At 41.7% G+C, this 15,595-nt stretch overlaps 1 protein-coding gene across 1 annotated transcript in view; it reads left to right on the top strand.

Moving 5' to 3' along the window:
- Nucleotides 1–15,595, top strand: part of ABCB7 (ATP binding cassette subfamily B member 7) — a 50,102-nt gene that overhangs the window by 12,412 nt on the left and 22,095 nt on the right. The window contains exons 2-3 of the mRNA XM_035113544.3: nucleotides 386–472; nucleotides 6,398–6,517. Coding sequence (XP_034969435.1) covers nucleotides 386–472; nucleotides 6,398–6,517 — 207 coding nt within the window. The remainder of the gene's footprint in view (nucleotides 1–385; nucleotides 473–6,397; nucleotides 6,518–15,595) is intronic.

Here is a 15,595-nt window from a genome sequence, read left to right as displayed (position 1 = left end):
TTTTCCTCTGGGTCCACATGTCATTGGTGTATGGCCCCAGAAATTTGCCTAGAAAGAATTGTGGCCCTTAGGCTGAAAAAGGTTTCCCACCCCAATCTGCAAACAGGTTTCATGTTTGATGTTAAATGGAAATGTTTTCTACAAGGGAAATACTTAATGTATAAAGCAGCTATAAGCAAATATGTTTAGGGTAGTTCTAAAACCCTGTTCTCCTGTGTTGTCATGTCCTTCACAAGTCAAGCCTCTTCGATGCAAGAGAAGCTAAATAAAGCTCAACTTAAGTTACTAGTTGAACTCATTGAACAGTTAGTCTGCAATCTGTTTCATAATGATTTTTTTAAAAAAATGGTTGAAGTCATTGTTCAGTGTATTCTTCCTCACACAGAATCATCAAGGGTGGTCTCAGACTGATAAAAGAACATGCTGGCATGGACATGCAGGTGCAGGACTCCATTCAGATCCAAAGGAAGGGGTAAATATTGCTCAGCCCATTTGTTTCTGTATAGCTCCACAATATAGCATATCTTTTAACTTTTGTTGGAGAACAGGAAACTTCTGGCGGTTTCTCAAAATGTTCCATCAAGTTTATTTGCTAAGCCACTCTTATCATAAATAATTTTAAGCTTAGTCAGTAGAGCATGAAACTCTTAATCTCAGGGTTGTGGGTTTGAGGCCCACATTGGGCAAAAGATTCCTGCATTGCAGGGGGTTGGACTAGATGACCCTTGTGGTCCCTTCCAACTCTACAGTTCCATGATTCTATGACGAGGTGCTTCAGACCCTTTCCCAAAAATGTGATGGTGCCACCCTCTGCTGGGTGGGTCGTGCCATTTTGACTATGTAAACATAAACATTCCTCATGGGAAAGTCAGAAATAGAGAGAGTGATGCCTCTTCCACTTTCTTTGCATCCTCAGTTATATATATCAGAGCACTCCTGGTCCTCAGGGACATGGGGTTATTTATTTTATTTGTAATATTTATTTCTGCTTGACAGTATACCTTCCAGGCAGCTAACTGGTCTGGTGCTTATGTAATGTTAAGCTATGGTTTCTTTGGCTATAGTGTGATTTGCTTGAACATCCAAACTTAGCCCAGCAGGCTAACAATGGTTTGTTACGTGGCAACAAACCATGATGTGAAGCCACAATTTGGACACAAGAATGCATGAGATAAAGCATAACCCTGGTTAAAAGATTGTTTTATGTGGAAGCCACTTGTAAAAGATTCATGTATCTTTTTAATTGTTTTTACACTTGCATTTAATTCAATTCTGTATTCTGATTAGTAAATCTGGACCTTTGCTGTAAATAATTTTTTTGCACCTTCTTTACCTTGATCTTCCCTTTGCCCTTTTTAATAGTTCATGGCAATCCACTTTCTGCTTTGCAACTGCTTTCTGTGTTTTCTGTTGCCTTGTAACCAATCAGGTTCAGTTCCTTAGGTTTGTCACTTTGTTTCCTCCTGGTTCTTTCAAACAACATTCCTCTGTGATGAGCTAGTAGCAATATCTAATTTGAACAAGTAGCTGTCATATTAACTAGATGTTTCCATTTCCTTCCAAACTATTAATGGTGCTCAAACATCTCTTCTCCCTGCTTTAAAATCTGAGGTTGTGTCTACCTAAAAGGGAAGGATTTCTGTGTATGCTATTGCTCTTCTCTTTAGAGTGAGGGATAAGCAGAAATTTATTTTTTACCAACTTGAGGCCTATAAGTTGTCAGCAGAGAATATGTACCCTCTGAAGGATGTGTGAAAGGTACTTATAATGGTTTCTGCTCTCAAATACTTTAGATTGTCAACAATTTTAAGTGTATCTTAACACTTGGTGGGGGCAGGGTGGGTTATGGGAGAAAACAGCAACAGAAAAGGAATATGAATTTTTTTTTGCTTCTATATCTGCATTTTATTCATTTACTTTAATAAATGATATGGCTGTCTTAACCATATCTGGCGCCCTGGTGCCAAGATCCCTCCGGTGCCCCCCGTGAATGAGGCGGGCAGGAGGGGCGTGCGGGGAGCTGAGAGGCGCGGAGGGGGTGGCCCCAGGCTCCCGCTCCCCGCGCGAAGCTCCAGAGGCGCGCAGGGAGCGCGAGCCTGGGGTCGCCACGCTGCGCCTCTCAGCTGTTCAGGCAGCCCTAGGCCAGCGCAGCCCGTGCACCTCTGGAGAGCGGCCTGAAGCCGCTCAACATCAGAGGCGCCCGGAGGCAGACACCAGTGTTCGGCGCCCCTTCCATGCCCCTGATGGCCAGGCGCCCTGGCGCCTTGCGCCACCCAGCCCGGGCCTAGGGACGGCCCTGGTCAGTCCAAGGTTCAGTTTGAAAACCTGATTGTGGTTTCTAGCTATGATTTGGTAGTAGTACAGACATAACCTGCCCAGAGGTTCATCTGGACAGTCTGGCTTTTAATTGCTGTCTTTGGACTAGTCCTACTGTATTCTGTCAGGAATTATTTAGCTGGGACACTTGCAATGCAGATGCTTGGACTACATGTCCCTTGAAAACCCTTTCCCCCTTTTTAATTAATTTTCTTTTTTCTTGTTACAAATATACTTACTGTATAACATACAGTTTACATAACGTCTCCCCCTCCCTCCCTTTGGACTTCCCTCAACTTCCATTTCTGATTTATTATCCTCATTATTATATTCTGCTATTTTCTACAAATACCATATTTTTCCTTTTATTGCATTCTTTGTTCCCTATCCATAAAATTGTGAATGTTTATTTAAATCCTACCATCAAGTCAATATTCTTTCTTTGTTTCTGCAAATATAATATAAAGGGTTCCCACTCTTTTTCAAAATCCCTATTGTCCTTTTCCCAAAGTCTGTCTGTCAGCTTTGCCAACTCCGCATAATTCATCAGTTTTCTTGCCATTGTTCTTTTGTTGGAATTTCTCCAGTCTTCCAGTTCTGTGCTATCAATATTCTTGCCGCCATCATAGCATACATGAATAATGTCATTTTCTCTTTTGGCATATCTTGTCCTAAAATACCCAACAGGAAGGCTTCTGGCTGCTTAACAAATGTTATTTTAAACATTTTTTAAATTCATTGTATATCATTTCCTAGTATACCTTAACACTTTTGCAATCCCACCACATATGGTAAAAGGTCCCTTCAACCTCTTTACACCTCCAACATTCTGTTCATTTTTATATATTTTGGGCAATTTCACCGGTGAAATATACCATCTATACAATACATCATCTTCATATAATTTTCTTTTAACAATATACAGTCCGTGAATTTCAAATTTACTTTCCAAAGTTTTATCTAATCTTTGAATTGTATATTGTGACCTATATCTTGCGCCCATTTAATCATAACTGCTTTTACTTCCTCATCTTTTGTTTCTCATTCCAAAAGGATATTATACATCTTCTTTAGTAGTTTTGTGTTCTCTTCTATTACTTCCTTTTGGAATTTGGAAACCATGTATAAAAAGCCTTTATTGTTATCCTCTTTGAAGATATCTTTTAGCTGCCTATGATGTAACCAACTTTGAAGATGTTCTTTTATTTAATCATATTCTTTCAATTTTAACTTCCCTTCTTGTTCTAAAGGTGCTGACCTTTAAAGCTCTAAATGGCCTCAGTCCAGTATACCTGAAGGGGCATCTCCACCCGCATCGTTCTGCCCGGACACTGAGGTCCAGTACCGAGGGCCTTCTGGCGGTTCCCTTGTTGCGAGAAGCCAAGTTGCAGGGAACCAGGCAGAGGGCCTTTTCGGTAGTGGTGCCCGCCCTGTGGAATGCCCTCCCATCAGATGTCAAAGAGAAAAACAGCTACCAGATTTTTAGAAGACATCTGAAGGCAGCCCTGTTTATTTCATTTTATTTCATTTTTCCGTTGGAAGCCACCCAGAGTGGCTGGGAAAGCCCAGCCAGATGGGCAGGTATAAATAATAAATTATTATTATTATTATTATTATTATTATTATTATTATTATTATTATTATTATTACTAGCAGTTCTCTATATGTTGGTCATTCTCCCTTTCCCCCCAATGTTTTTAATGATAGTGCCTCAATAGGTGATAACCACCAAGGTGTCTTAGGTTCTAATAGATCTTTGAATTTGTCCCACACCTTAAACAACACTCTCCTTATTTTATGATTGTGGAATCCTTTGTGAATTTTTGTTTTCCCTTACCATAGATAGGCATGCCATCCAAACCTTGTTATCATTTCCTTCCATGTCTGTTATCTCTTCTTTGTCAAGTTTGATCCAATCCCGGATCCATATTAGGGTTGCAGCTCCATAATACAGTTTTAAATCTGGAAGTGAGAAATCACCTCTCTCTTTCACATCTGTAAGTATCTTATTTTTATCCATGATTTTTTCCCATTCCAGATAAATCTTGAGATTTCTTTTTGCCATTCTTTAAAGCATGCATTCCCTACTATTATTGGTATTGTCTGAAAGAAAAATAACATTCTTGGGAGTACATTCATTTTTATTGCTGCAATCCTTCCTAAAAGGGACTCATCCTATTCCATATTTCAAGATTTTTTTTAACTTCTAGCCAAAAATTTTCATAATAATCTTTATATATGTTAATGTTTTTTTTGCTGTTAACCATATACCCAGATACTTTACTTTTTATGAACTTCTATTCCTATCCTTTCTGTTATTTCTTTCTTTTCCTGTTCTTTAAGGTTTTATAATAACAACTTGGTCTTACCTTTATTTAATTTAAATCCTGCCACTTGCCCAAACTCTTGAATTTTATCAATTACTTTAGGGAGATAACTTTTTGGATCTTCTACAGTGATTACCAAATTGTCTGCAAAGGCCTTCAGTTTATGTTCACTCTTCTTTACTTTTATTCCTACTATTTCTTTATCTTCTCTTATATTTCTAGTCAATACTTCCAGGACCAGAATAAACAATAATGGTGATAATGGGCAGCCTTGTCTGGTTCCTTTTTGTTTATTACATTTATTTGTCATTACCTGATTTACAATTATTTTTGCATTCTGCTTTGAGTAAACAGCTCGTATCCCCCTACTAAAATTTACTCCAAAACCCATTTGCTCCATCACCCTCTCCATGAAGTCCCAAGAAACATTATCAAATGCTTTCTCTGCATCTATAAACATCAACGTTTGAAGACCCTTCTAACTCTACAATTCTATGATTCTATAATGCTAGCTGGCCAGTAACACTGATTAAGAGATCAGGATTAGGTTACATGCCTGACAGTGGCTGAGTAAGGGGGATGCGGTGGGTGCGGGCCGCTCCAGGTGTCATCACTGAGGGGGGTGACAAAAATATGAGTTAATAAATAAATAAATTGGACTCTTGAAACTTTTTAGTTCAGTCAAGAAACATAACGAAACATGGAATGCCACACTGGCTGCCACACCGCAGGGGCCTGCAGTGTGCCCAAGCCACTCGTCTCTCCTGGGAGTGACGTTGTGCCTTGGGCTCCTGCAGGCTCTGTGCTGCCTCAAACAGCAGCGTGGAACTTGTGTCTGCCCTCCACCTCTCCCTCAGCCACCCTATGGCTGAGGGGGAGGCAGCAGAGAGGCACTATGCAGCTCTCCCCGCCCCTGGCTGCAGGATGTGTGTGCTGTACTGGGCACCTGAGCAGCTATCTACTCTGCTGATGCCTGATCCCACCTCATCTCCCAAATTATTTCTGATCCTTGATTTTAATGTCTAATGTCTAAATATTAATTTTTTGTTTATACAAACCTGAAACATTTGAATAGCTTTCAGAACCCAGGAATAATCCTAGAGTCTAAAAGTTAGTTTTGGAATGCCCCTTACTTTATGTGCAATATGAGGGAGTAGCATATGATTCTGTAGCCTGATCCCTAAAGCCTGGTTACTGGGCAGCTAGTGTTACATCTGTACTGGTCCCTACTGCTCATTGTTGCTATAGATGATTTTATGGTATAGGAATATATATAGCAAGGGTTTGAAATGATGCACAATTTTATGACATATAGCATTAGCTTGGGAATACAAATAGAAAGTTGTTTTTGGCTTTTATACTTGAACATAAAAAATCTTGGCTATCTTTCAGATTTACCTGGCTTTAGAAAGGCTCTGAAAGTAAGAAATGAGCTGTGATTGATTGGTTTGAGCTTTAAAATATGGAATAACACAGAAGCTATACTATAGCACTTCAGTTGGCTGTTAAACGGCCTCATAATGCATGATTACCCAACTTCAGAGCCATTCTGCTAAAAAGGAGTGATGACATTTTGCACACTACAGTATTAAGCCACCTAGAACAATTTTCTTAGTATTAAGTGTGTGACATTACTGTACTGAATTCCCGTCTATTCTGAATATCCATTTGAAGAAGGGAAGTATATCTCTGGGTTGAGATTTTGCAACCATCATTTGAGTTGTCTTCTGCAACATAATGTTTTCTCTTTTCAGATGAAAGAATTACAAGGTGGAAAAATAATCAAAGCAATGCTTTCCTACGTATGGCCCAAAGATAGGCCTGACCTACGTGCCAGAGTTGCCATATCACTAGGATTTTTAGCAGGTGCAAAGGTAAGAGCTTTTTCATCAATTTGAAACAGGGTGCAAAGCCTTTACAATAAGTGCAGAAACCGGGAAAGAGAGAGAGACGGGTTTAAATCAGTTCATTTGGATTTTGTGAGCATTTTAAAAAACACTTTTAAAGAACTCTTAAATGTCTCAGCCTCTGCATTTCATCACAGTCTTTGTGACAGGCCTTGAGTGCCTGCAGTACTTTTCCATTAATGGGCTAAATCCCCATGCATTTGCCTAACCATTGTAAAGCAGGACTGGATGCTCCATCCCTCTGGCTTCTGCATTCTGGTGCACAAACTTTGCCTGCCTTTGCTGCAGTTTAGCGAACCACGGTTGGCCTCAACTGGGATCATTGTTGATATACTATACACAGCCTTATATTTGCTCTCTCTTCAAAATTAACAGTTCTCAGCCTCAAAGAGGTAAACAGATTCCTTTCTTTTGTGATGTCATAATGGCGGCTGGCTGATCCCTCCAGGGACCTGACTCCAGTTCCAAGGGGGGCTTCCCCCAGTCCAAATTAGAAATTTTACAGGGATTTTAATGTCATCAATCCTTCTCCCCTTTACCCTGCCTCAGGGGGAAGGTTTTAAAACCAATCCTTGGAAGCTGTCAAAGTCCTGTCAAACTCTCTGGCTGTTAACTGCGTTGCTGTTCTCTCAATGGGGGAGACCGACTTCCTATTTTAAATCTCTCGTGGCCAATTCTTTCAATATATATTTTTTTAATTCTTTGTGTTACTCACGGTGTCCAATGTTTTCCGAATCCTTAAAAAAAAATAAAAATCCACTGCTCTCCACTGCCGGCTGGGAGCTTCGCTCTGTGAGGGTAGCGATTTGCTTGAAAATGGCGCCCGTGACTGCAACTCCGCTTTGACTCGGGGCTCTCAAAGAGAGCTTACCGGTGAGCGGAGGAGTCACCTTAAGGCGCAGCCGAGCTCTCATGCCCCCATAATATTTAAAACAATTTTAAGGGTTTCTGTTGCAATAATGGGACCCAGGTGGCGCTGTGAGTTACATCACAGAGTCTAGGGCTTGCTGATCAGAAGGTTGGCGGTTCGAATCCCTGCAACGGGGTGAGCTCCCGTTGTTCGGTCCCAGCTCCTGCCCACCTAGCAGTTCGAAAGCACATCAAAGTGCAAGTAGATAAATAGGGACCGCTCCGGCAGGAAGGTAAACGGCGTTTCCGTGCGCTGCTCTGGTTCTCCAGAAGCAGCTTTGTCATGCTGGCCACATGACCCGGAAGCTGTCTGCGGACAAACGCCGGCTCTCTTGGCCTATAGAGCGAGATGAGCGCCGCAACCCCAGAGTCGGACACGACTGGACCTGATGGTCAGGGGCCCCTTTACCTTTACCTTATTGCAATAATAGGACAGGACTTTTCAACATGAACTGATGTAGCACAATTTTCTTGGGATTGTTTTTTTACATGATAGGCAGGTTTGGTAGTAAGTAGTAGTAAACTTTAATACAGTCAAAGACCAGCAAAAATAGGCAGGTTTGTATAATCAGACCTCTCCCCCCTTTTTTTTACCTGCCCAATTCTACACACCCACCCCAGACTTATTGGGCCCTTATCACTTCTGTAGTAAAGAGGCTTTTCTAAAATGGGATTGGGGGGGAGAGATATATCAGTTTATTCTTCATTTTTATTTTTATTTTAAAGATCACCATGTGCTCCAGTGCAAGTGTGGAGAACTGCCATCTTGAAAAAGAAATCCCCTTCATCAGAGTGTGTGCTGCTAGAATTGGAATGGGCTGCTTTTCCTTAGGGCTGGGAGGATGTGGGGATCTATTTCATCAGGATAAGGATTTAGGGGCTATCCACTAAGCCTTTTTAATTAAAATATTACTATATGCTTAAGTACCAGTATACAGTGCTTTCGAACAAGGAATAAAAACTTCATTGGAGTAGCAACAGCCATGGATATAATGGCAGGGGGAAAGGGATGGGTAGTAGGGCGTGTCATTTAAGACTTTTTTTTGCGAATTTGCTCAATGAAGGGTTCTAAAAATATGTTATTGCACATGAGGAATCCAAATCTGCAATTATTTTTATGATTGGTTGATGTTTAGCTTGGTAAATCGAGATCTGTTTGAAATACACTAAAAAAAGAAGAAGCCAAAAACTCGCATTTTGAAGCAAAGTTAAAGTTTTATAATCATTTTATACAAGCGAAAATATAAAGAAATTTTGTTTCCAGCTGTAACAACATATCATTACTTTATCTTATAACGTCCTATTATAGTAAAAAAAGAATAATAAATGAACAACTTCAAGGGCTGGTGTCACATGATCATGTATCTGCTGAGGGCCCACATCTGAGCAGGAGAGCCACTGACATGCTCTTCAAAATAAGTGTACACTGTTAAAATTTGATTCCTGTAGAATCTAAAGGCCTGCTCTTGATTCTCACAAAGATGGTGTCAGACTTAGAGAAACCATATTCCATGCAGGTCAAGACTTCTGTTCATTTAATGGTTCTGAAGCAGGAGAATATATAGTATTTCCATCCTTCCATCACTGTGATAGAAGGGTTACCAATGCTTATTATCCATGCTACTATTGAAGGAACTAAAATCTTGTCTTTCTTAAAATGTGGCAATCCTTCTCTTAAGATTGGGTGCCTGCCCAACAGCCTGAATCCCACACTATCAGAATGCTGTTTTTTCACCCCCAATTTATCCAAAAAGGAAAGACCGTCACTCGACTGAACTTTGGTAGCTCTACTTTACAGTGTATTTTTAACACCTCCAAGTAGTTTATCCAGTCCTCTGCATAGACTTCATTATCATCATAGCTATTCTTCAAAGAAAACATGCTTTTCTCCTTCATGGGAATAAAATTCTGTTTGCAAAGGGTGGGAGTGAGCAACAAAGGGACACAATTCTTTGCTGAATATAGTGTGTGTGTAGATAGAGATCTAGATCTAGATATAGATATAGATAGATAGTATAGTATAATAAAATGGTGTTGGTGGGTGAGGATCCCAGCTCCTTTGATGATCACACAATTGTTCTGGTACCAGAGATGCTCTGTAACATATTCAAGCAAGACCCCAGCCCCTAGTCTCCAATGTAACACAGAAGACAATTGCTAGGGCTGGTTAGATATCCTCATGCCACCCCATTCTGTCTATCTCGGATAGACGATAAATCTACTTGTCAGAGCATTTCGGCTTTGAAATCTCAACGACCTAAGTGGGTGGACTGGTGGTATAAAGCAAAAAAGATATCATATACTGTTGTATAAAATTAATATTAATATTACAGATAACTACAATACATATATAAGAGAACTACAATACACTGGTACCCCACAAGGCAAATGCCTCGTGCAATGAAAAACTCACAAGATGAAAGCTTTTTGCATTGCGCGAGGCGCCTCGCAAGATGAAGTTTCCTATGACCGCGCTTCACAAGATGAATAGGAACGCATTAACTAAATGGGTAGACCGGGTAAACCAGGAAAAAATTAAACCATGCTTCACAAGATGAATTTTTTGCTATACAAAGCAACTCACAGAACAAATTATTTTCATCTTGCAAGGTACCACTGTATCTTGTAATCAATTTTAGGCACTTATCAACATCTGTTTTCATGAAAATTGGGGAATAACCTATATGTTTAAATGACAGAATTTTTTTAAAAAATGTTAAAAAGTAGGAACTTTTCACATAGATATTTACCAAGCAAGACCTCAATATTTACAAGTAACCAAAATAGATTTCAAATTACCTAATCATACCACAACTTTTTAACACCCCTCAAATCAGGATTTTTAAAGATGTAAAATTCAACACGACCTAATGGGTAGGTGGTGTACACTTTGTGTAGTTGTTCAGTAATGAGGTTTCCACAGTTCTACCAAGACATTTGCCATACAGTGGTACCTCGCAAGATGAATTTAATTCGTTCCAGGAGTCAATTCGTCCTATGAAAAATTCGTCTTGTGAGTTGCGGTTTCCCATAGGAATGCATTGAAACTTAATTCAATGGGTTCCTATGGGCTCTGGAGGACTGGCGGCGGCGGCGCTTGCTCGCTTGGCTCGGGGAAGGCAGGCAGGCAGGCGGCAACAGCCCCGGCAAGCAGCGCCCGCTGCGCTTCGGCTCCGGGGCTGCTGCCACCTGCCTGTCTGCCTTCCCCGAGCCAAGAGAGCAAGTGTTGCTGCCGCTGCCAGTCCCCCGAGCCAAGTGCTGCACCCGCTGTGCTTCGGCTCGGGGGACTGGCAGCGGCACCTCCCAAGGGGGAGGCAAACGACAAAAAAACCCCGCTGCAGACTGCCTTCTGCTTGGGGTCTGGCTTGACGACAGCGGCAAGAAGGGGAGGACCCCTTCTTGCCGCTATCGCCACCAGACCCCAGCCAAAGGCAGTTAGCAGCGGGGGTTTCGCTTCCCTCGGCAGCTGCCGCCTGGCTTCAGACGGCAGCTGCCGAGGGAAGCAGCTGTGTGCCAGGCTGCTGCGGGAGAAGCAGAGGAGCTGCTTCTCCCGCCGCTGCCTGGCACAAAGCCGGCTTGCCTCGGCAGCCGCCGCCTGAAGCCAGACAGCGGCTGCCGAGGCAAGCTGCTGTGTGCCAGGCGGCGCGGGAGAAGCGGCTCCTCTGCTTCTCCCACTGCCGCCTGGCACAAAGCCGACATCGGACGGGGCTTCAGAGAGGCGCAGCGCTTCTCCGAAGCCCCGTCTGATGCTCCCTGGTGTCCGTGGCGTGGTGGTGGGAGGAGTAGTGGGGGAACGGATCAGTTCCTCCACTTCTCCCCCCCCTTCTTCCCGCGCTACAGCCCATTGTGTTCCGCTGGTCTCTGCCGGTTGCCCCTCACTGGCAGAGACCAGCGGAACACAAAGGGGAACGAACTGCAGCGCCGGAAGCAGGCAAAGGAAGATCAGCTGAGAAGCGCTGACGGCTGTCAGCGCTTCTCAGCTGATCTTCCTTTGCCTTCTTCCGGTGCTGCAGCTCGTTCCCCTTTGCTAGACGAATGCCCCTTTAGGTTTTGCAATCGGAGGTTTTTATGGCCACACTTCGCAAGACGAAGCGGTGGCCATAAAAAAAACTCATCGTCTTGCGAGGCAACCTCTGATCGCAAAACCTATTCGTATAGTGGAAAATTAGTCTTACAGGGCATTCGTCTAGTGAGGCACCACTGTAATACGTTATTCTTTTGGATACCCTTACCAGAAATGGTGTAGTTCTCTCAGAGGCTGCCATTCAAACTAACTCTGGTCTTCTGCAGAACAGCAATGTCAGTGTTTAGTGTTTTCAGCTCATGGTCAATGATGGCCATCTTCCATGAGTCATTGACCTGCAGCAGATCGGTGGACAAGCTAGGACATATGGTCCTGATGCTCCAGCTTGCTAGGCGCAAGAGGGTTTATTTCTTTTCTTTTTTGCCTGGTGCAACTCTATTCTTATTCTTATAGTGACAGCCTAATTCACAGTATAGTTAAGACTGCAGCACTTAGAATTAAGCAGAGATGACACTGGTAGTCTAAATTGGCTTAAGCCCTTCATTTTAACTGAGTTGTGGATCAAGCTGTATGTATCCATAGCAGCTGGATTAAATTTGTGGGTTTGATGAGCTGCTGTCACCTCCTGTCACATTTGCAGTCACTTTTGGCCTTTTACTCTTGGGCTGAACATCCATTACTTATGAATCAAGCATATCTTTCACAGTATCTATGTTGCTGCTGACTGTTAATATTGTACATTCGGAAGGGGAACTGGCTGTGCATATGTAAAGCCATGGGAACTTAAAATGGATGATTCCTGCTTTGTGAGTACCTCTTACCGAGGGGTAGGCAACATAAGGCCCGTGGCATTTGTAACCTGAGGTGTTTGTAACTCTAGGTACCACTGTACTTGCATTTGTACAGTTGTTACACTTGCAACCTGCCCCATCCTTCAAGGAGCTCAGAGCAGTCTCTTATGTTGCCACAGCTGATGCAGAAGTAGCCCTCTGGGTGTATGTATTCCAGCCTCTTCTTTCTCTTCTCCCTACACCAAGTCTTGTAATGTCCTTATACTTCTGGCCCTAGTTAACAGCAAGTCCCTGTTTGCCTTTGCCTTGATCATGGACAGTGGGATCCATATGCATAGAGCAGAGGGAGCTGGCAGTCCTGCAGCCTAATCCATTAAGGGTTGGGAACATTACACCTTCATTGTACCAGTAAGACATGCCAGGTTTGCTTCATAGTGTCAGTGCATCAGGTCCCAGACAAATGTACCAATGCTTGTATGCAGCTAGACTTGCAAAATTTGTTTGCTCCATCTGCTTCTTCTCCTGCATCCTAGATACTAGCAAACCAAATGGTAAACTTTCCTTGACATTTAAACATTCTGCTGGGAAAATGGGTTTAAAAATCTTGGGTCTCCATGCATGCTAGGTATTCGTTGAATTGATACCAATGTGTTTTATGTGAAGACCGAAATGAAAGAGATGCCACATTGGATAAAACAAATGTGGGTGCATCTATTGTGCTGGAATGAACAGGCAGGTGAAAATACCTAAAAATCAAGCATTATATTTAAATTGTTACTCAAGTGATTCATTTTCACCTAACAATATAGGTGCTTATACAAAGGACTCCCTACTTCTCCTGTACCCCGTAGCAAACAATGATTGAGTCATATGTAAATTGTTGCTCAAGTGCAACTTTCTGCAGGAGAGCTATATGCTGATGGAGGCTTCTGCTGGACACCTTTATAACACATCATAACTCATAAGGTATCAGAAGTGTCAGAAAGACTCCATGCTTCACCTGCATGTGTGTACTCACTTTACTTCAGAGCAGTACCTAAGAAACAGTATTTGACATTTTAATAATATAGCAGCCATTACCATGCAACTGCTTACCCACAAGCATGCAATGAGAAGAATGTGAGCCATTTTGCATTTTTATTAATGTGGTCCAGAAATGAAAGCACTGAAGTACCTCAGAGGGATAAGAGTTTAGGTTCATTTTTCATCTGTTATTTATCTAGAATTCTAGATAATTTATGTCATAATTTTTTTCTTTATCTCTAAGATCTGCACTAAAAACTTTAACTACAGCATTCTGTATCTGTTTAGGGTCCGGTATAGGAGCATTAGGATTGTGCTACATTCTAGAAAACTTGATAGTCTCCATAAATAAGCATCAGCTGATGTCCAAAGAACAGCACTGCTTTGGCTTGCTTGAGGAGGCCTTATTCTTTTATTTCTTGAATAGCAACATATTTTCTCCCAAACTTGCTTTGGAAATGCATGGGTGTTTCAAAAGCAATTTCTATTATGGTCTGGGCAGCAGTCAAGAATTGCTGTTTGAAGAAGAAATAGCATTAAAAAAAAATATCACTGGGTGCATTCAATGACTTTTAGGCAAAGCATGGCTCAGAATCTAGCCATGACTTATTTTAGCATCTAATTCATCCTTCCCCAATCTGATGCTCTCTCTATGCTGGCTGGAGAGTTGTATTCCAAAACATCTGGAGGGCACCAGGTTGTGGAAGTCTGATCTAATCTTTCACTCTGAGGGTAAGAGATGGTGGAACTAGCAATTTTGTTTTGAACAGGACTGGTGGGGAGAAGATGATGAGAACACAAAACTGGTTGTGAATGAGATTTAATAACATGCTGCCTTGTTCTGATTCATGTTTTTACCCTCTGGGATTGAGAGAGACCATTTTTAAACTTCACTTAAATACTTAGGGCTATATTGGAGGGTGGAGAAATTCTCTTGCAAAGCCATAGAGTGGTGCCAATTAATTTAATTGCAGGTTGAGATAGAGGCTTGAAGGAGGCTACAGCCTCTTAGCTTTAGAAATAGAACTTCAGCTATTCCAAGTGTAGCTCAAATCATACCATGTAGCCTGCTTTTGAAAAGTAGAATGGCTGCAGAGGGACTTCAAGGGAATCTGCAGCAAATCAAGGCAATCTGCATTAGAATAAATTTCATTTCTACTGAATAGGCTCCCCTAGGAAAAGCTGTGTTATGTCCTCTAAATGATGGTCATCACAATGTAACACAGATGGAGCAGCATTGTGGTTATTAAAACTAAAAGGATGGCTGAAAATTGAGTTTCTAGGCAAGTAACACCAAAGGGAGTTGGTCAACTTGTGTTTTTGTTTATCTGAAGGGCATATTTTGAAATTAACATTCCAGAGCAGTGTCTTTCCTTAAAGCTTTAAAATCTATTTAACACACCCTCAATTCTTTGGAGCTTTGTATCTGTGAAATTATTTTCCAGCCATAACAACCAGTTTTGTTTGTTCCCTATTGACTGTGATTTGCAGTCATGGAATCTCAAGTCTGTGAATTCTTCAGGGGTTTGCATAATTCTTATTTAGATTAGTGCCTAAAGGCAGAACTAGACTTCAGGCAGCAGTGGTGTGGGACACCTGATTCATGCCAAATGGTTGCAAAGCAGTGGAGCAGATGGGACGCAGTTTCAAGGGGTGAGGAGGAGTAGAGAGAGGAGAGGACAATAACCCTGTCATTAGAAGCAGTGAGATCTACTAAGGAAGCTATGCTCCATGTTCCATTCTTTTCTGATGTTAAAATAATATTTACTATGTTTAGGCCCTTTTCAATTATGGCTCCACAACTTTGCAATGCCATTTTACCGGAGGTCCATCTTGTATTCCTCTCTTGCTGTTCGTTGAAAGCAAACCAACCTGGAATATAGGATTTGATATTGAGCAAAATAAGTCATTGGTAAAAACAGTTTATAAACTGTTGGTATTGATAAACCCGCACAAATCATTCAGGCAAGTGGTGTATCCTTGTGCACAATATAATGACTGAGGAGTAGAATCATAGAATCATAGAATCATGATTCTATGAGGAGTAGGTGTCATAATATAATAGAAGAGGAACTGTGACCTTAAGGAAGACCATTTTCTAGCCTTGTAGTAAATAGTGTCAGCCATAGTCAAAATTCAGTCAGATGCAGCCATGTTCCTGCAACTGCAAGCAAGAATTTGGGTGGGAGGTAGAGAGGCATAGTAATTTTCATTCCTTTGCATGATGGAGCCAACAAATTGCTTGATTCAAATTTGGATAGAGCCACCATGGGTGATGTTTTTAATAAACTGCAAGCA

This window comes from Zootoca vivipara, chromosome Z2, assembly GCF_965207765.1.
Source record: "Zootoca vivipara chromosome Z2, rZooViv2.hap1.1, whole genome shotgun sequence".
NCBI classification, from domain to species: Eukaryota; Metazoa; Chordata; class Lepidosauria; order Squamata; family Lacertidae; genus Zootoca; species Zootoca vivipara.
The sequence above is the reverse complement of the archived record's forward strand: the minus strand, read 5'-3'. Positions and strand labels throughout refer to the sequence as shown.